A 21,087-nucleotide genomic window follows, 5' to 3' on the forward strand; every position below is an offset into this window, starting at 1 on the left:
TAGAAACAAAATCAAACCACACAAGAACTCTTCAAGTTCCAGCAAGTAACACGACAAAAAATTATTTTTTTAAAGTTCCTATGAACCAATTCTAGATGTCAACAACTTTGACCATTCTGGACTTCACATTCTCCACAAGAATATATTGTCATGGGTATCAATCATTCATGTATCTACCATAAAGAATTGATCTGAAGATCTCTTGATCAAATCTCAGGTAGTTGATCAATTCTCTACAAGTTATTTGTTTTCCTGAAGATCTTTCTGTGCCAATGTCTGAAAGTAAAATAAAATTATTCATAAGGAAAATGAAATTCTTAATAAAGGAATAACATAGAACTTATGTAAATTTAACACAACAATCACTCTGGGCATTTCTAACTTTTATTTTTGAAAGTATTTATAAAAAATATAAATCCTAACAACCCACAGGAACATTTTTAAACAAGAAAATGTTTACAGAAAATAAACATGAAACAAAATGTAACATATTAAATTAAAATTATATTTTAACATACTTTAAAGCTAGTTATACACGTCGCCAATTAAAATAGAGCATGGTAAATAATGTGTTCACGTTATAAACAACCAAAGCAAGAGGTTAAAAGCAATTTAAAGTCCTCCCACACAGTCTGAAAATAAGTTTCCAATAATTGAATCCAAAGTTCTTGAGATCATAAAAATCTGTAATAAGGAAGTTTTAGGATCAAATATAATAAAAGTATAATTTATGCTTATCAAAAACAAAAAGCTTTTAGCATTATGACAGTTAAATTCCTTTAGTGCATTAATCCTCTAATAACAGTTTCAGTCAAGGGAATGTTGTGAGGTCAGGTTTGAATTTTGTTTTAACTTAGTTTGAAATTATACATATTCTCTTTGAATATAAATTGCTTTACATAGCACCTAGCTCTCCAGGAACTCAAAATACTTTAGAGCTTTATATCCTGACCTTAGTTTTATTCTTGTAGCTGCTTTGCTTTTTATATCTAGCACAAATCCATGTGAATAGCAAAACACTGGTTCAATGACATGTATACCAGCAAAATCATTCTTACCAGTAGGTAAATCATGGTAATCAAAAGTTAGAAATGATCAATAATGGCTTACCAACTCCAAAAATTCTACTTCTGTTTGGAGAGCTTCATAAACACTTTGCATGTCATCCTCCTTGTAAAGTTCTAATTCTTTTTTAAGTCTGTTTTAAATAAAAAATTCACCCTATTAGTTCAGCAATAAACTTTTACAATAACTTTTTATTACATGGATCGTGGCAGGTTTGCATCAGACTTTAGTTAACACGGAAGAGTGTGGAAAGAAATTTTAATTCTCTGTAATTCTGTAAGAATACATAAAATTTTGGGAAAAAATACTGCCACAAATAAAATAAGGTAGATTGAATAATAATAGACACTTAATAATTTTAGGGTAATTAAAAGAGCAACATGCTTTAGTGGGAGAAACTATAGTCTGAAGACCTCTATTGTAGTTCTTGCCATTAACAAGCTGAATAACTGGCTAAATCATTTAGCCTCTCTGAACTTCCCCTGAGAATTTTAAGTACGGGAAAAAAAAAATGACCTCTGCAATTTCTTTTTGCTCTAAAATTAAACATTAACTTTATAATACACATATATCATTAAAATATATTTTAATGAGAGTAAGTAATATCACTATTTCTTTTCCTCAATTAAGTCTTTAATCCTTTGAATACCTGAAATTACTTTTGTTCAAAAATTATTTTATGCCCATATTTAAGGTGGAAAACAGTCAAGAAGCAGTCTTCCATTACCAGCATTATGACTAACATTACTTCTGGAAAAAAAACACACATCAGCAAAAGCCATGAGCTGTGTTTGGAGAGGTGGAGAGCTAGGGCTTGAGACTGGGCAGCTAGGATGGTGACGCTGCCTTGAGAGCAGACAATACTAAGAACAATATTGCTCTTACAAACCTAAGCAATTTTTCCAGCCACAAGGGGAAAAATATAGATCAACTTGAGCCTTTGCTGAGCCCTGACCATTAAGGGCAGGCTGAAGGGATCCTAGGCCAGTGGTATTCCCTGTATACTAGCAGAAACAAAAGAAAATCCTCTCTGAAGGAAAGTTTAACATTATTTAGGTTATAGGCATCCCACAGATTAAGAGCAAACAATGAGTTTACAAAAATTACCAAGTACCCAGGAAGGAAAGCCACTATAAGTAAAAGCCAACAGAGACAATAAACAACAGATTATAACTGTAATATATGAAGAACTACAAGTCAATAAGAAAAAGACAACACAATAAAAAATGAAAACATACAGACACACTATCTCTCACCAGATTATTCACAAAAGATACCAAAAGGCTAATAAAAATATGAAAAGGTGCTCAACTTCATTAGTCATCAGAAAACACAAAAGAAAAGCACAACGTAATGCCATTACACACCCACCAGAATAGCTAAAATGAAAAACAGGCAATGCCAAGTGCTGACAAAGAGGAAAAAACTAGAATTCTCAGACATTGCTGGCATAGAATATCATTTTCCATCCTTTTACTTTTAACCTATCTATGTCTTTATTTTTAAAGTGAGTTTCTTGTAGAAATTATATAGTTGTATCTTACTCTTTTACCTAATATGATAATCTCTGTCTTCTGGTTGGTGTGTTTAGGCCATTTATAATTAATATAATTATTTATTTGACTGGATTAAAAATTTTGCTAATTGTTTTCTATTTGTTCCATCTGTTCTTTGTCCCTGTTTTCCTCTCTTACTGCCTGCTTTTGGATTGATTTTTTTTTATGACTGTATTTTATCTACTCCTATTGATCTATTTTTATACATATTTTAAATATTTTGTAATGCTTGCACTAGGTTTACAATATACATCTTCAATTCACTACTGTACTCTCAAATAATATTATACAACTGTACTTACAGTACGTTTCTAATTACTCCCTGCTGTTTTTTGTCCTCATTGTCATCACTTATTTTTCTTTTACATTTACTATAAACATAAAATATACTGCTAGTATTTTTGCTTTAGTCATTTATCTTTCAGAGCAATTAAAAATAAAAAAGGCTTTTATATTTACCTCCATTTTCATCATTTCTGGAGCTTTTATTTCTTGGTGTAGCTCCACATTCCTATATGGTATCTTATTCTTCCTGAAAAATTTACTATAGCCTTTTTGTAATGTAATCTGTTCTCAAGGAATTCTATACACTTATGTGTATTAAAAATATCTTAATTTGCTTTCATTTATGAAGTATATTTTCATTGAGATTTCTCAGTTGACAGCTCTTTCAATGTTTAAAGATGTCATTCCTTTGTCTTCTGTTCTGCATGATTTCTGATAAGTCTACTGCAATTCTTATCTTCATCCTTTGTATGTAATGTGTCTTTATGTCTTTTCTTTTTCTGCCTTCCTTCATGATTTTCTCTTTATCTGTGTTTTTCAGATGTTTGAATATAATGTATGAAGATGTTTGCTGTTTTAAAAATTGATGCTGGGAGTTCTCTGAGCTTCTTGTAGCTGTGCTTCAAAGCACTTCGTTATTTTTGTAAAATTCTATGCTTGACCCGCTGATGCTCCTCTGGTTGCTACAAAGTCCATTTTAGATCAGGTCAAGGTTCCAATTATGAAGCTAAGAGAATGAGGCAGGGGCTGGGCGTGCTTACGGACCCCCTCCCTCCCCTCTCCCCCAAGCGCCCTCTGTCCCCAGAAAGACTCCCCCATCTATTTCACAGCCAGGAAGCTGGGGCGGGACCCCAGGACTGGCTGCTCTATGGCTGTTAGTCAAGAGTTGTGTGTTGCAGTTGCAAACTCCTTCCTGCCCAGTTGAGCGTCACCAGGCTTCATGGATATTAGAACAGTATGGCTAAATCTCAAATGCATTATGCTACATAAAAGAAGTGAGACAAGAGGCTACATAGCATATTATTCCATTTATATGACATATAGGAAAAGGCGAAACTAGGAAAAGAAAATAGATCAGAGGCTGGGAGTGGGTTGTGAATTTTGATTATAAATGGGAAAGCAGGAACTTTTGGGGTAGATGGAAGTATTGTTTTGATTGTGGTGGTAGTTACATACCGTGTTTCCCTGAAAACAAGACCTACCCCCAAAATAAGCCCCAGTTAAGATCGTCAGCCAGACGGACGCATTTAACACGTTATGACGATGTTCCAGAAGATGACATGACTGTATTTGAATAAACGTAGATTGCTGTACATGAAAAAATAAGACATCCCCTGAAAATATGCCCTAATGCATTTTTGGAGCAAAAATTAATATAAGACCTGGTCTTATTTTGGGGGGAATATGGTAACTGAATGTGTTTGCCAAAACTGTATATTAAAAAGGGTGAACTTCGTTGCATGTAACTAATACTTCAATAAGCCTATCTTTAAAAAAAGACAATAACAGGAATCCAGGTTCCTATAGAATACTGACAACCACCTAAATAAAAACAATTGCTTAATAGGAAAACAAAATAATGCCACCCATAAACCATACTGACAAGCTAACTAAGAAACAAAGGATATTACAAACTTGAAATTACATGTAAGTAGGGAAATAAACATCTAAATCCAGAAAAACCACACCAACACAGAGAGTGAAGCAGCAATTAGATGGACGGGAAGAGAAAGGAAAGGGAGGTCATGGGGAGATCCTCAGAAAGAGCAAGTCCCACCCTATGTGGGAAAACACTGAGAACAAGTCTGAGGCCTCAGGGTGGAGAATACTGGCTTTTGTAGAATCAGAGGAAGTTTTTTGTTTTTTTTTAAATCAATGGCTTTTTACTTTGGGGGAGGAAAGGGGTGCTGTGTTTTTGATTTTATGACTTTCTTTAGTTTATCCATGGCCCTTAATTTCCATCTCTTGCTTTTTCCTTGTCTTTAAAGGTTGTAGCACTTTCAAGTTCTATTTCTCACCCAATAACTATAGCTGAAATGGAGAAAGTTTTCAAAGAACTATACTATCAATAAAAAGCAAAATCACTTTTAAAAACCAAATAATCCCAATACTACATATATTGCTTCAAAGTATAAAAATAAGGAAAAGTCAACTTCTTTTCTGAAGCAAATATATACCTAAACTTGATAAAGATAGTACAACTCACACACACACACACACACACACACACACACACACACACGCGCGCGCGCACACACGAAACACAGTAACGCTGTAGGACAGCAGTTACATCTGGGGTAAGGGAGGGTGTGTGGGATAAAGAAGGAGCCCACAGCTAATGTGAGTTATTGGTAATGTTCTAGTTTAGATCACAGGTCCTCATTATATTTTACTTTACAACTTACATATAGTTGCAGAATAAAAACATAATCGTTACAGGGATGGATGAGGAAACAATACCCTATATATATGAAGTTCATTGTGTTTTGAACTTCGAGGAATTTAATGGTAAATAGGAATTCTGAAGGAATGCTCAAATAGGAAAGACAGAACAAGTTATTAATTTTGAGCATTAGATGTTTACACAAGCATAAAACCTCCTGTAATAGATATTTTTAAAGGGTAAGTGGAAGGTTAAATGCAGAGCTAGAATGTACCACAGATGCTGCTATACAATCTACTTAAGGCTTCCTTTTAACATATTTATCTCTTCAAATAAAATCGTAGGGATCTTTCCTCCCAACATACCCATCAATACTTGCCCTCCTCCTCTTCAGTTCAAATGGACTACAGGTTCTGTAAGATCTTTCCTGTCCTTCAGAAATGGGTGGTGACCACTTTCGCCTTTAGTTAGCTAACAATAAGAATGAGACTACGGAAATTAAGGAGGGCATTTAGAGCAAATTATAGGAAGTATTTCACTATTCAGCATGTAATCAAGCTGTAGAATTTAGATCTGCACTTAAAGATTGCTGTTGCTAGCTTTCAGAGAGGCTAGATGATAATGGCATGAATATGAATACATTTGCAGGAGTCACAGCTGTACAACGGTAAACGGATTTCATGCTTTGGGACACAGACCGACGCCTACAGGAGTCAAGAACTTCCTTCACCTACTGTGCAATAACTAAGGGCAGTTTGCACTGGTTATTGTCACCTTTCTCTGAACAATCAACTTATGACGAGAATGGGCCAATATTGCTATTAATAGTTTAGCAAAGCCTGTGTTCCATGTATTTTTGATTTGCTGTATCATTGCAGTTTTTTTTTTTCAGTTACCTCTAAGTGTCATAGAAAAGCCTTAACCTAAAGAATACCTTTTTAGCAATAAAACTGTACACAAGCACTATTTAAGTAGAAAGAAGGAAAAATTTCAACCAAAGTCCTAGTATACAACCTCAACTGCTATTAAAATTTAGGCATATTTCATCATGGTCTTGTTTCCATAGACTAGTGATTATGTAATTTTACCTCCGAATTTTTTCTTTTGCTTAATGCTTATCAAATTTAAGATAAATATGCGTCAGTCTAAGTGGTTACACCACAGTTAACTTAATCATTCATTTCTGGTATAGCATTTAAGTTGTTCCTTTTTTGTTCTACCATAAATAACATTTCTATGAACACTTTTGTGCATAAAATTTCTTCTGTACTTGGAATTACTTTCCTTAGGAGAGAACTGCTAAGTGGAGTTATTGGGTCAAATGGCATAAACCTTTTAAAGATGCTTACAGTAATTTATAGGCTTCAAATTGCATTCTAAACATATGCAATATATACTGCCATAACAGTGTATACATTATCTCTATACCACACTCCTGCCAATTTTGATTACGGTCATTTAAAAATCTCTTTCAAAATCTGATATAAAAATAATACCCAGAGGTTTTAATTTACATTTATTGATAAGCAGTTTAACTGAATTATCTTGTCTTACTCATCGTGGTATCCCCCAGTAATGTGCACAGTGTATGGTACAAAGTAGGTATTTAATGCATGTTTGGTGGATACATACATGAATGAAAAACTATTGATTTTAATGTTTTCTTATTGATTTTTTTATCAGTTGAATATTTGATAAACTGTTATCCCGCTTGTCATAATTATTATAAATTTCTCCCACTTTATCATTCTAAGTTGATGACTTTTCTGACACATTGAACTATCTTCACGCTAAGTCTGTTAATCTTATCCTTTTTGGTTTCCTTAATCATACCAGACGTTTAATAAGTCCGCTTTTCTACTTTCACTAGTTTTTTCATGGTTTGACTTTCTTACTATTTCCCTATATTAATTAATATGAAAATTATTTTAGTGCCATTTAAACACAAAACACTGTTTTTAAAGACATAACACTGTTTTTAAAGACAAATAGGGCATCCTCTTTCACATACAATTTATTTCTAAAAGGTTTGAAAGTTGAATATATGAAAGCAGAATTTCAGTTTTCTAATTATGCCTTTCCCTCAGTCCAGGCCACCAGCAGACAGAGGAGAACCTTCACAGGTGTGTAAGGCTGAACCAGAGACCTGCTGAGAAGAAGGTAAAAGATGGGTCCTGCTCTCACCTGTGTTACCGCAAATCCTGGGTTGGGTGGATTAGGCACCTTCTTTTACCGCACATTCTCTATTGTCTTCCCCATTCCCATAACAAATGGGGTTGTTTATTAGGTTGGTGCCAAAGAAATTGCGGTTTGAAGGGTTAAAAATAATTGCAAAAACCACAATTACTTTTGCACCAACCTAATAAAGAGGTAACACATAAAAAATTAAAAAAATTTTATTGTAGTATCAAAGATACCAAGGAATTTTGAAAATGATTACTTTAATATTATATATGGCTCATATAATAAACAAAATTATTTCAAAGTTTTGGTATATTTACAATTAGGCACATTTATGTCAGACTACAACTTTTAAAATAATCAACTGATTCTACCATCCAAATTTCCCTTGTATTTACTTTGAAACTTTAATAACTATAGCATGTGCCAAGAATTCACAAAACGGGATCTCTATTAGCTTGAAGGCTACACAATCAATGCTGTAGAGACACTTCTGTTAGTGAATAAATGATGAAGTTTTACCAGAAAAGATGCAATCAACAGAAGTATTCAACAAAATACATAACTTAGAATTGTCCTAGAATTAGTATATTTTCATATTTTATAAATGTTAAAAAAAGAGAGATGGATTAGTTACAGATATATAATTATTTTGACTAGTGTTTTCCAGAAATTTTAAAACTAAGATCTTGTTACACTTGTCTACTTTGAGTTCATTCTTGTTGACAACACAGATACTACAAAGTAAATGTGCGTTTTTTTCTCACTGCAGCTTGGACAACAATTCCTACTACTCTAGTAAATGATGCTTATTCTAAATAATGTTACAGAAACACTCCCACGAGTATTTAAGGGTACATTCATTAAAATGTTTCTAATTATGACTATTTAGAAACTCTTATACATCTATCAATGGGAGAAAGGTAATGTAAATATGGTATCTCTATACATGGGCATTAAAAAGAATGAAGCTAATCAGTACAAAGTAACACGGGAAATGTCTATAATATTTTGCTACGTAATAAGGCAAATTACAGACCAGTAGTGATGTGATCTCATTTCTTTGCTACACACACATAGACACACACACACACACACACACACACACACGCATAAATTCTGGAAGGATATATGTGAAACTTTTAACAATGGTTACCCTGAGGGTTTCTAAAGTGAGGCAATGAGAGAGACTTTGATGTTTTACATTTTTGTAGTGTTTGAATTTTTTATTCAATCAACATAGCCTACTCATAATTTAAAAATATCTACACATATTTGGTAAAATAAAAAATATGTACATGTGTAAATATACATTTTTATCTCTTTTAGAGAGGTTGAAAATATTGAATACCATCATGTGTTTATGCCTTCTTATAAATCTAAGGACCATTGATGTGAACTCTATGACCAACTTAGCTGGATGACTTTTTCACTGAAGAGGCACCAGCATTGACTTACTACTTCATATAATGCATTTAGAGTGTCTCAGTAGCACTCTAAAGTTATATTAACTTTTAAGCAGTTTCCATTGTGAATAGTGCTCTTCACAAAACCATACTATCTTCAAATGTTCAGAAGGAAAATTCCCGTGCTGTTGACTTTGCAGTTTCATTTCTGAAATAAACTTCCTGCTGCATTAAACAAGCACCAATATTTGGTTATAAAAAAAAAAAAATGTAAAACCATTCTAGAAAGGAGTTTTGTGGGTAAGGAAAATGCCTGAAGGGTTTCAAGTTGTCCTAAGGTATGCTTAATTACTATTTGGAGTAAATGAAAAGTCATGCTCTAGAACTGCATTTTAGTGACCACTGTATTAGATAATAATAAAAATGATAGATGTTGGGAGTCCAGTATATAACCTTCTTCTTTCCTGTCTGAATTCTGCCCAAAAGAGAAATAAGGAAGGGAGGAAGGAGGCTAAAATGTCACAATTACTACTGATGTAGCAGATACTGGCGAATGTGGATTATATCTACAAGGAAAGGACTTACCAATATGGAACCACAGAATGAGACTAACCTAACTGACACCATTAAAGGTAGAATTGGATGCCACAAGCTTTCTCTCATTGAGTCCTACCACTCTGAAGCTCAAAGAATAGAGGAACAGAGTGCAACATATGCTCTCTCAGGCAAGCCAGCTCCAAAGAGATAGGGGAAAGGAAGGGGCTGGGTTCTCCAGTTCACCTTTCCAAACTGACCAGATTGAGTCACTCCTCCTAACCTTGAACAAGAGAGGGGAGGTGCTGGGGGGTGGGAGAAGCTAGGAGAGTTAAACCAGTCAAGTATTTTCTACATGGAAGAAAAAATCAGTAGAAAAAATTCCATCAGTCTATCCTAGTGGTTAGAATATACCATGTTTTTGCAAATAACATTGAAAATATGTAATGAACTTCTATCTTCTTTGTCTTGAAAATAAAATTACATGTAGACTCTCAATGAGTGCAATAAATATTTGGAACACTATTAGCCCCTGACTGTGCTAGATGCAGCGACTGATAGAAAAATGAACATGAAGTGGAGGGAGTTCCCAGTCCAGACGGACAGACGGATACATATAACTATCGCAGAGTATGATTAATAACAGAATTATAAGCATATTCTCTAATACCACAGAGAAAGGAACAGTAGAAGAAAGCTTTCATAATTTAGCACATTTGTTTATTTCTCCATTTATTTCTTCAATGCCTACTATATTCCAAGCTCTGTACCAAAGCACGAGACCATTAGCATACAATGGTAAACAAAGTAGACAAGATTCCTCCTCTTACTGAGCACACGGTGGAAATAAAGCAAATAAATATGTAATTGCAAAATGGAATCTGTGCTATGAAAGAAAAAATAGGGCGCTATTAGGAAACATAACAGAGGTTACACAATCTAGATCACAGGGTAAGGAAGGGCTTCTCTAAGAAAACATTTCAACTGAGACCTAAAGGATGGGTATGTCCCACCAGGTAGGAGATAGGCAGGCGAAGGAGAAGGAGAGGCGTGGACAAAGGCGCTTGGGTGGAAGACATTTTAGAGTGCTTGAGGGAGCAGTGTGAGGTGGGAATCATGATTGAAAATAACATCAGGGATGTGGTCAGAGGCCATATTGTGGCAAGGCATGAAAGCCACACAAAGGACGTCAGGTTTGCTGACATACATTACGAAGCCACTGAACGATTTTAGTAAGAGGGATGACGATTTGTATACAATGCATTGGAGGGTGCAAGAGTGAATGAGTGGCAAGTAGAAGAGAGATTGTTACTGTGATCCAGGTGAGAGGGTGGTGGCTAGAACTTGGATCTTATTAGCAAAGGAGACAGAGAATTGAAGGATTCAAGAAATATTTTGGAGATAAAAGCAACAAAACTTGATGATAGATTGGGTAGGGTGAAAATGGTGTGATTTGTGAACATGTCAAAAATGTCTACTACATTTTGGATTTGAGCAATACTCAGAAAAGATGATATGTGAGGTGGCCCTTGACAAGTAAGCTGGATTTTAGCTGATGGAGAAAAATACAGAGGTGTGATGGCCTGCTGCATATTTGGAATTCTACAAATAGCATTCCGATGTACTAGCAGCATAAGGCATGTGATAAAAATGCAAGGAGATAAAGGACAGGCAATTATGAAGACCCTTTGACTTCTGACAATTTTTGGTTTTGATTTTGTTTGTTTTTTAATCAGAGCAGCATCACTTTCATTCTATTTCTACGTTTATATTAGACTGTTTGGAATTTAGGAATGGAGCTTAGGAAAGAGGAGTTAGGGACAAAAATTGGAAATTATCTATAGAGGATAACTAAAACCATTAGACCAGATGAGATCTCCCACAGAGAGTACAAAGTAAGAAGACAATCAATGATTAACCTTTAGGAAGCCTCTCCATTTAAAGGACAAGCTGAAGAAAAAATGAGAAAGAAGCTTGAAAAGTGTGAAATCCTCATGGATAGTATGAAATAAAAATAAAATCATAAGTAATTATATAATTATATCTCGTAATTATAGAGCATTTACAGTGTGCTAAGCAGTGTTCTGAGGGATGTATATGAATTAAGTAATTTATTTTTTACGGTAATCTTGTGAGTGGGTGCTGTTACTAACTTCATTTTATAGATGTAGAGACTGAGGCATAGCCAAGTTAAATTGCTTTTCCAAAGTCACTAACCTAGTAAACAGCAGAGCTGGGATTCAAAGGATTTGTATACTTAACCTCTATGTTTACTTGTTCTTAAGACTCTGAGCTTTATCATTTCTGGCCTCCCTACACCATATGGAAAAACTAGCTCAGTCATGGTTTTACAGGCCTTCGGAAGCTTCTTAGGAATTAATCCAACCCCTGGGTTAGGTGTTAATCATAGCAAAATTCTACAAGTTAGTTGCCTTAACATGTGCTAATTAATAATCCCACAGGGTTCAATATAGAATCTTTTAAATAAACAGACATCTTGATATTTATAAATAGGGACAGATTACCTAAGGAAGAGATGATTAAACCATTATGAATGTAGTGTTCTCTACTTTAATGGATGGTATCAAAATAGAGTTCAACAAATAACCTGAACATGGCAAATTAACTTAAAAAACAACAACATACTAATTATAAAAGAATTCAGTAATACAGACAAATAAAATATGTATCAAAATCTTCTAATTACTAAAAGTAGAAATAATTAAGCTCATAGATATGAACTAATATTATTTTTTTGTAATTGCTTTCTTACTAAAGTTTAATGAAAGTATAATTATAATAACCTTAAAATAAAGCTGGTTGTCAACTGGGGACGATTTTTCCCACACCCCCTGTTCCCAGGGGCCATTTCTGGTTGTCATAGATGGGGGGTGAGAAGTGCTACTGGCATCTAGATGGTAAAGGCCAGGGATGCTGCTAAATGTCCTACATTGCATAGGACAGTCCCCACCACAAAGAATAACCTGGCTCCAAATATCAGCAGTGCCACGTTTGAGAAACCCTCCAGTAAAAATAGCATCCATGCCAGTAGCAACTAAACCAGAAAAATTAAGAAAAAGGCAACTATTACAGAATTCAGTATATATTTGAACATACAGATGAAACAGACTATTAAAAAATTTAGGGATAAAACCATTTAATTTTGCCATTCATGATAAACTTGAATAACGTCATATTGTTTCTTGCCATCACTAGCTTCTTGTTATTGCACTAATTATAAGACTGATGGACATAAAGATACATATATCTCTACAGATAAATTTATTGTTTTCAGATTTTTTGGATAGATACTCAGAAAAGGGATTGCTGGGTCATATGGTAATTTCTATTTTTAATTTTTTGAGGAACCTCCATATTGTTTCTCATAGTAGCTATACCAATGTATATTCTCACCAACAGTGTATGAGGGTCAGCATTATTCACAGTGGCCAAGATATGAAAACCAAAGTGTTCTTCGATAGATGATTGGATAAAGAAGATATGGTACATATACACAATGGAATATTACTCAGTCATCAGAAAAGATGAAACACTGCCATTTCCAACAACATGGATGGATCTTGAGATTATTATGTAAGCAAAATAAGTCAGACAGAAAAGACGAAAACCATATGACTTCACTCATATGTGGGATATAAAACAAAGCAACAAATGAACAAGACAAAGAAACAAAAACTCATAGACACAGACAACAGTTTAGTGGTTACCAGAGGGTAAGGGGGGAGGGAGGTGGTAGAAGAGGGTAAATACACCATCTATATGATGATGGAAGGAGAACTGACTAGGTGGTGAGCACACAATGTGATATATAGATGGTGTATTTTAGAGTTGTACACTTGAAACCTATATAATTTTACTAACCAATGCCACCCCAATAAATTGTTAAAAAAAATTTTAAAAGAGACTGATGGCCCTCTTTTAAAATTTTTACACTTAGTACTTGGACTCTGTTCTTCACACTTCAAATAACTTTTATAGAACTAAGTGGGGAAACTAAGCTACATACATCAAAGAATTTAGAGTGGGAATCGATAGATATCGGCATGTCAATTAATAATTGCTAAAATCTAAAGAATGGACTAGGTATATGGACTGATGCTCCTTTCTATCCAAATTTCCTCCGTCACCATCAGTGAAGGAAAAAGCACTAACAGACTCTGTGTGTTTAATTTTAACCCAGGGCAAATTTTTATGACTGAGTGATAAACCCACAAAACTGGATGTTCCTATTGGAAGCCCTTACACTACTAACTATAATGATACCAGTGGGCATTATAATTTTAAAAGTGTAAAAAAATTAATGAGCAGAGTGTTATTATGGAAACTAATTCTGTATCACACACATCACCCAAGAGATTTATATTTCATGCTTACAAAACTTATTGCAAATATTTTCTCACAATCTACTAAAATGATGGCCTAAGGCAATACATTACTAATTTGAGGAATCTGTTCAGCTCTAGTGGACAGATTTCCTATATGAGTTATGTAGAAGAAGGCTTCATTTACTTCTTTAGAGACTCAGGAATGAGGTTTTTTTGTTATATTAAGCCTAGACAGGACAGAAACTTCTTTAAAATTAAGCCTGCAAATAGAACATTGAATTGTTAATAAATAATAGTCAAATTAATAAATTGTTTATTTCCTCCTTGTGTATATGACCATGTCATTTTAAACATTAGCCAGCCATTCTTTCATTATCCAAATACATAAAAAGCCTCTGAATATTCCATACAGAAAATATATTTTCATTCTTTAGGCACAAAACCAGAATAACAAATTTCAAACAAAATATCAGACTGTGATTTCCCCCCCTGAAATCTAGAAAGATTAAAAATAATTTCAATCATTTCCAAAAGAAAAGTTAGGAACAGAAAGAAGAGTTGTGGGACCAATGCTTTTTCTTAATCTATTTGGATGTGAATAACACTAATCTACCAGATATAAGAAAAAATTGATTTCAGTATTATCAACCCAATGGATCATGAAATTTATGTGCAATGCTTTCTCGACAGTGAAGTGTTTGCTTATTAGCATGTTACCATCTAGAACTTAAAAAAATGTATGCATTTAGCTTTATGCTGAAATCTATTTGACAACTTGAAAAATTACCAGATTTTATACCAAATTATAATAGGCAATTCTTACCTTAAGCATTCAGCATCATTTTGAGGCTTTTCATTGATTTTTATTTTTTCTGCCTCGAGGTATTTGGTAGTACAAACGGCTGCATTCTTTTTATCCTCTAAAACTAAACAATTAACAAAATTCTTACAATCTTTTAAAAATAAAACATAAAGGTTGTCTGTATTCATTCGTAAAAACAATCTTCTAATTTTTGGTGCTTCATGTAAAATCTACATACTAATGATTTTTATTTTTCTACTTTAATATACTGATTAAAGGCACACAAAAAATCTTAACAAAATTTGGGACATTAAAAGAATCAGATCTAACACTGATCAATTCATTGTTTGACCTATTCCTTTTTTATACCAATAATAGCATTATATCCCAATAGGCGGATGCATTTTGAAAGAATATAACCCTATCATGTGTATATAAATACACTCATCAGCAAAATACACTAACACATAAAGGTCATACCTTTAATTTTTCTCTGCAGAGTAAATAATTCTTGCATTAATTCACTCTTTTGTTTCTGAAGTTCATTTAATGGGCCATTGTCATGTTCCATGGATTTCATTTCTAGAAACAAATAAACAAAAACCGTATTTTAAACTATTTAGGCTTTGCCATAAATATGTCAGCACTTATTAACTTTTTCTTGTGTAGTAAAAATTTAAGCAGCATGTGGTCAATTTTAAGCCTGAACTAGCTTCTCTTGGCCACCTAGGAATTGTTTCTAATAAACTGACCAAAATTAGGCTAAGCACCAATTAGATATAAAAGAATGTTAGTTGATGGTTAAGACTAGAGAGAATTCAAAAGAGAGAATTCAAAATAATATAATTATCACTAAGCAAAACAAACTTCCCAATGAGATAATGAGAAAACTATGTCCTTCATAACTAAAGCATATTTAAAATGACTCTGCATAATAATCTCTATATGGCTACAGCTTCCACAGTATTTGCTAATAATGTCTTTTCTACCTAGAATTCCTTCCTTTATTCCCAGAACAACTTTTATATTTTACATTTATATTTTTATCACAAAAAGGTATTGGATCTTATCAAATGCTTTTTCTGTTTTTTATTTTTAAAATATTTTTCATTAATCTCTTTATTATATCCATGCCATGGAGTATATTTATAATATTTATGAGAGCAATTTTAAAGTCTTTCTTTGCTAATTGCCTCATCTCTCTCATCTGTGGATATGTTTCTATGGACCTAACTTCCTCCTTGCAATGAGTTACAATTTGCTGCTTCTTTAAATGTCTAGTGATTTTTCATTGGATACTAGACACTGTGTTTACTATTTTGTTAAATGTTTGAGTTTTGGTATCTTCCCCTAAAGCATGCTGATGCCTATTATTTAGCAGGCAGTTAAGTAACTTGTAGATCAGGTTCAAACCTTGTTTTTAAAATCTTTTTTAATAGTAGGTCTAGAATAGCCTTAAATCTAAGGCTAGTTTAATTCAACTATTAAGGCAGGATTCTTCTTTTTAATGAGATCTTCCTATTCTGACATGTTAAAGTATGAATGTTTGTCTTCCTTTATAGGAACGTAGGCTCTACGAGCACAGGGATTTTTTCTTTTTCTTTTTTGCTCACTGCAGTACCACCAATGCCTATAAAGTGCCTGATGCACACACACAAAATACAATAAGTAATTATTGAATGGATGAATGAACTAAGCACATTTTAGAAATACACAGGTGATCAAAACACACACAGTTCCTGTCCTTACACGTTAGTAAGGGTGATAGACATGAATCAACTAAGTATGTAATTATAATGTTCTCAAGAAAACAGTATAAAGTCATGAGACAATATACTCAGAGGAAATGACCTAACGTGGGATGGAGGGCGTACGTGTCAGAGAAGGATTTCCTGAGGAAGTAACATTTGAGCTGCTATCAGAAGAATGACTAAATTAAATAAAGATAAGGAAAATATTCCAATAAAGCATATTCAAAAGTCCTGAGGCAGGAGGAAGCACAGCACAACCTAGGAGACACAAGAGGGCAGTGTGTCTTCAGGACAAAAAGAACAGGCCACTGGGTGAGGTAGGAAGGAAGAGAGGCACTAAGTTGTACAGAGATGGCAAAGTAAGTCGAGGAACTCGGTTTGCTGTGTTTATCATGATATTTTTAAACAGAATATAACTAAATTAAGAGGTTCACTATAATAGTTCAGTACTAATAATTTATTTTAAAAATATACGAATTTTAAATTTTGGCAATCTCAAGAAGTGAGAACAGAATCCAACTCTGGAGTTAAAAAAATAATAATTCCAAGAAGATGTCTGGCAGTGAAAAGAAACCACTCTGAAGAGTACAAAATAATAAAACAACTATGGATATTTGAAGATGAAGATTATTCAAAACCCAGTGAAACTGGATGACTATTCATAGTTTTAAGCTAAAAGCTCAATGGAAAAGTTCAGAGGTGGAAGCCAAGGGAAGAAGGAAAAGAAAGGAGAAAAATCAGGTGTCAGGATATAACAGATGTAGTGGTACAAATTAGAAGAGGGAATGGAAGAGCAACCACTGACAGGAAGGAAGACAAAGAGAACCTAAAACTGTTCTGGGAAGAAACTGGCTCTAATATCTGCTTAAAACTTGAACACCACCAGAGAAAAAAGGCACCAGAAACAGTTTCACAGGTGAATTATTTCAAACCTAAAAGGAACAGGTAATTCTACTATTTACATTTTTCCAGGTAGAGAAAGAAGGAAGCTTTCACATTCTTTCTGTTAAGTCAACATAACACTCACAAAAAGGATTAATCTCACCTATACTGATGCAAAAATCTTAAAGAAAATATTATCAAACAGAATTCAGCAATACACTAGAAGACTAAGAGACCACAGCTACACAAGGCTAATAATAGGATATTCATTAATAAAATTCACTATGTTAATAAAGTGATGTATGTATGATCATCTTACAAGGGGTGGGAAAGGATGGAGGGAAGGAGGAGGAGGAGGAGGAGGAGGAAAGAGAGGGAGAAGAGAAAGCTTCAATCTGCCATCATGATTAATAATAATAAAACTCTTCAAGTATTTCCATGAAAATTAGTAATAAAGAAGGGTATCCAACATCATCACTGCTAAAGATTGAATATTTGTGTCCCCCCAAAATTTATTATGTTGAAATTCCATTTAAAATAGTAATACTTAGAGAAATATTAGCAAGAGAAAGGCAAAAACAATTGAAATACGTATGTTGTTTTAGATAGGAGATTCACGATTGTGAAGTTACCAATTTTCTCTAAATTCATTAATAAAATTAATGCAGTTATAATTAAAACACAAGATTTTTTTGAACTTGATGAGACTCAATTTTATCTAGGAAAATAAACACAAAAGAATCAATAATAGAGTAAGGAGAGACGACTGCTCTGCTAGATATTAAATAATCATACTAAGAAACTAGGATAATTAAAAAACAAAGTAGACAGAAAAGATAGAGCACAGAAAGACACACAAGCAAAATATGAATTTAATATATAATAAATGTAGAATTTCATATTGGTTGGAAAATGGTGAATTAAGTAACCAACAGTGTTAAATAACTGACCAGCCTTTTGAAAAAAAAGTTGGATCCCTAAGCTCTTATATCAAAATAAATCAGGGATCAATGTAAAATATAAATAGAAAAAAGGAAACAGAAAGTTACCAGAATAAAATATGGGTGGTTTTTTAAAATTAATGTTCCACAGAGAAAGTCTTTCTAAGCCAGAGACAAAAATCCAGAAGCCATAAAAGAAAAGATTCCTTAAGATGACTGCAAAAATTTTAAATCTATATGGCAGACACACAGAGACATATACAGACACAGACACACATACATACACACACACACACACACAAACACACTATAAGTATAACCAAAATGTAACAATAAACTGGGAAACAGGATTTATAACACATGACACAAGGCTGACTACCTTAATTTACAAAAAGTCCGTATAAACTAGTAGGAACAAAGAAATTAAAAGATGAACAAAGAATATGGATAGATTCTTCACAGAAATAGAAATAAAAGTGGTCAACAAATTCAGAGAAATAAATCCAGTGTTATGCAAAATCAAAGAAATGCTAATTAACCCAACAATGAAAATAATATATATTAATTATTATATTAATATTACTTGTCAGGTTGGCAAATATTAAAGTTATTGATAATGCCCAGATTGGTAACAGTATGGGATAATATATAGGACAACAAGCACTTTTCTATACAGTTGGTAGGAAAAGCAACTAATTCAGTGTTTTGTTTTGTTTTTAAGTTTATTGGGGTGACAATTATTAGTAAAATTACATAGATTTCAGGTGTACAATTCTGTATTACATCATCTATAAATCCCATTGTGTGTTCACCACCCAGAGTCAGTTCTCCTTCCATCACCATATATATATTTAGGTCCCCCTTACTCTCATCTCCCACTCCCCTCCCCCTTACCCTCTGGCAACCACTAAACTATTGTCTGTGTCTATTTTTGTTTCTCATTTGTTTGTCTTGTTCTTTTGTTGTTTTTAGTTTATATACCATGTATCAGTGAAATCATATGGTTCTCTGCTTTTTCTGTCTGACTTATTTCGCTTAGCATTATACTTTCAAGATCCATCCATGTTGTCACAAATGGTCCTATTTCATCTTTTCTTACTGCCGAATAGTATTCCATTGTGTATATATACCACAACTTCTTTATCCATTCATCTGTCGAAGGACATTTTGGTTGTTTCCATGTCTTGGCCACCGTAAACAAAGCTGCAATGAACATTGGAGCACACGTGTCTTTATGTATAAATGTTTTCAGATTTTTTGGGTAGATACCCAGGAGAGGAATTGCTGGGTCATATGGTAATTCTATTCGTAATTTTTTGAGGAACTTCCATGCTGCCTTCCAAAGCAGCTGCACCAGTCTACATTCCCACCAACAGTGTATGAGGGTTCCTTTTTCTCCACAGCCTCTCCAACACTTGTTACTGTTTGTCTTGTTGATGATAGCCATTCTGACTGGGATGAGGTGATATCTCATTGTGGTTTTTATTTGCATTTCTCTGATGATTAGTGATGTTGAGCATTTTTTCATATGTCTATTTGCCATTTGTATGTCCTCTTTGGAGAAACGTCTCTTCAGGTCGTCTGCCCATTTTTCAATTGGGTTGTTTGTTTTTTGTTGTTGTTGAGTTGCATGAGTTCCTTGTATACTTTGGATATTAGCCCTTTATCGGAGGCACTGTTGGCAAAAATCTTCTCCAATTCAGTTGGTTGCCTCTTTATTTTGTCGATGGTTTCTTTTGCTGTGCAGAAGCTTTTAAGTTTCATACAGTCCTATTCATTTATTTTAGCTTTTACTTCCCTTGCCTTTGGAGTCAAATTCATAAAATGCTCTTTGAACCCAAGGTCTATAAGTTTAGTACCTATGTTTTCTTCTATGCAGTTTATTGTGTCAGGTCTTATGCTTAAGTCTGTGATCCATTTTGAATTAATTTTGGTTCATGGTGACAGATAGCAGTCCAGTTTCATTCTTTTGCACGTGGCTATTCAATTCTGCCAGCACCACTTACTGACGAGGCTATCTTTTCTCCATTGCATGTTTTTTGCTACTTTGTCAAAAATTATCTGTCCATATTTATGTGGTTTTATTTCTGGGTTCTCAATTCTATTCCATTGGTCTATGTGTCTGTTTTTCTGCCAATACCATGCTGTTTTGATTATTGTAACCCTGTAGTACAAGCTAAAGTCAGGGAGTGTGATACCTCCAGTATTGTTCTTTTTTCTTAAGATTGCTTTGGCTCTTCGGGGTCTTTTGTGGTTCTAAACAAATCTGATGATTTTTTGTTCTATTTCTTTAAAAAATGCCATTGGGATTTTGATGGGGATTGCATTAAATCTCTATATTGCTTTGGGTAATATGGCCATTTTAACTATGTTGATTCTTCCAATCCATGAGTACAGAATGTCTATCCATTTCTTTGTGTCTTCTTCAATTTCTTTTAAAAATGTCTTGGAGTTTTCAGCATACAGGTCTTTCACATCCTTGGTTAAGTTTATTCCTAGGTATTTTATTCTTTTTGCTGCAATTGCAAAAGGAATTGTTTTCTTTTTTTAATTTCTTTTTCTGAGATTTCATTGTTAGTATATAGGAATGCAATGGACTTTTGTACATTTATTTTATAGCCAGTAACTCTCCTGTATTCGTTGATTGTTTCTAATAGCTTTTTGGTGGAGTCTTTAGGGTTTTCTATATATAGCATCATGTCATCTGCAAAGAGTGACAGTTTAACTTCTTCATTCCCAATTTAGATGCCTTTTATTTCTTTCTCTTGCCTGATTGCTCTAGCGAGGACTTCCAACACTATGTCGAAAAGCAGAGGTGATAGGGGACAGCCCTGTCGTGTTCCTGAACGTAGAGCAAAGGGCTTCAGTTTTTCACCATTAATTAGGAGATTAGCTGAGGGCTTGTCATATATGGCCTTTATTATGTTAAGGTATTTTCCTTCTATACCTATTTTA

At 33.8% G+C, this 21,087-nt stretch overlaps 1 protein-coding gene across 1 annotated transcript in view; it reads right to left on the reverse strand.

The window, feature by feature from the left end:
* Nucleotides 1–240: 240 nt before the first annotated feature.
* Nucleotides 241–21,087, reverse strand: part of CCDC172 (coiled-coil domain containing 172) — a 45,473-nt gene continuing 24,626 nt past the window's right edge. Inside the window, exons 5-8 of the mRNA XM_019725305.2 lie at nucleotides 15,039–15,140; nucleotides 14,580–14,682; nucleotides 1,111–1,198; nucleotides 241–276 (exon numbers count right to left, since the gene is read on the reverse strand). Of these exons, the coding sequence (XP_019580864.1) occupies nucleotides 241–276; nucleotides 1,111–1,198; nucleotides 14,580–14,682; nucleotides 15,039–15,140 (329 nt within the window). The remainder of the gene's footprint in view (nucleotides 277–1,110; nucleotides 1,199–14,579; nucleotides 14,683–15,038; nucleotides 15,141–21,087) is intronic.

Source organism: Rhinolophus sinicus, chromosome 15, assembly GCF_057876585.1.
Source record: "Rhinolophus sinicus isolate RSI-liver-muscle chromosome 15, RSI-T2T, whole genome shotgun sequence".
Taxonomy (NCBI): Eukaryota; Metazoa; Chordata; class Mammalia; order Chiroptera; family Rhinolophidae; genus Rhinolophus; species Rhinolophus sinicus.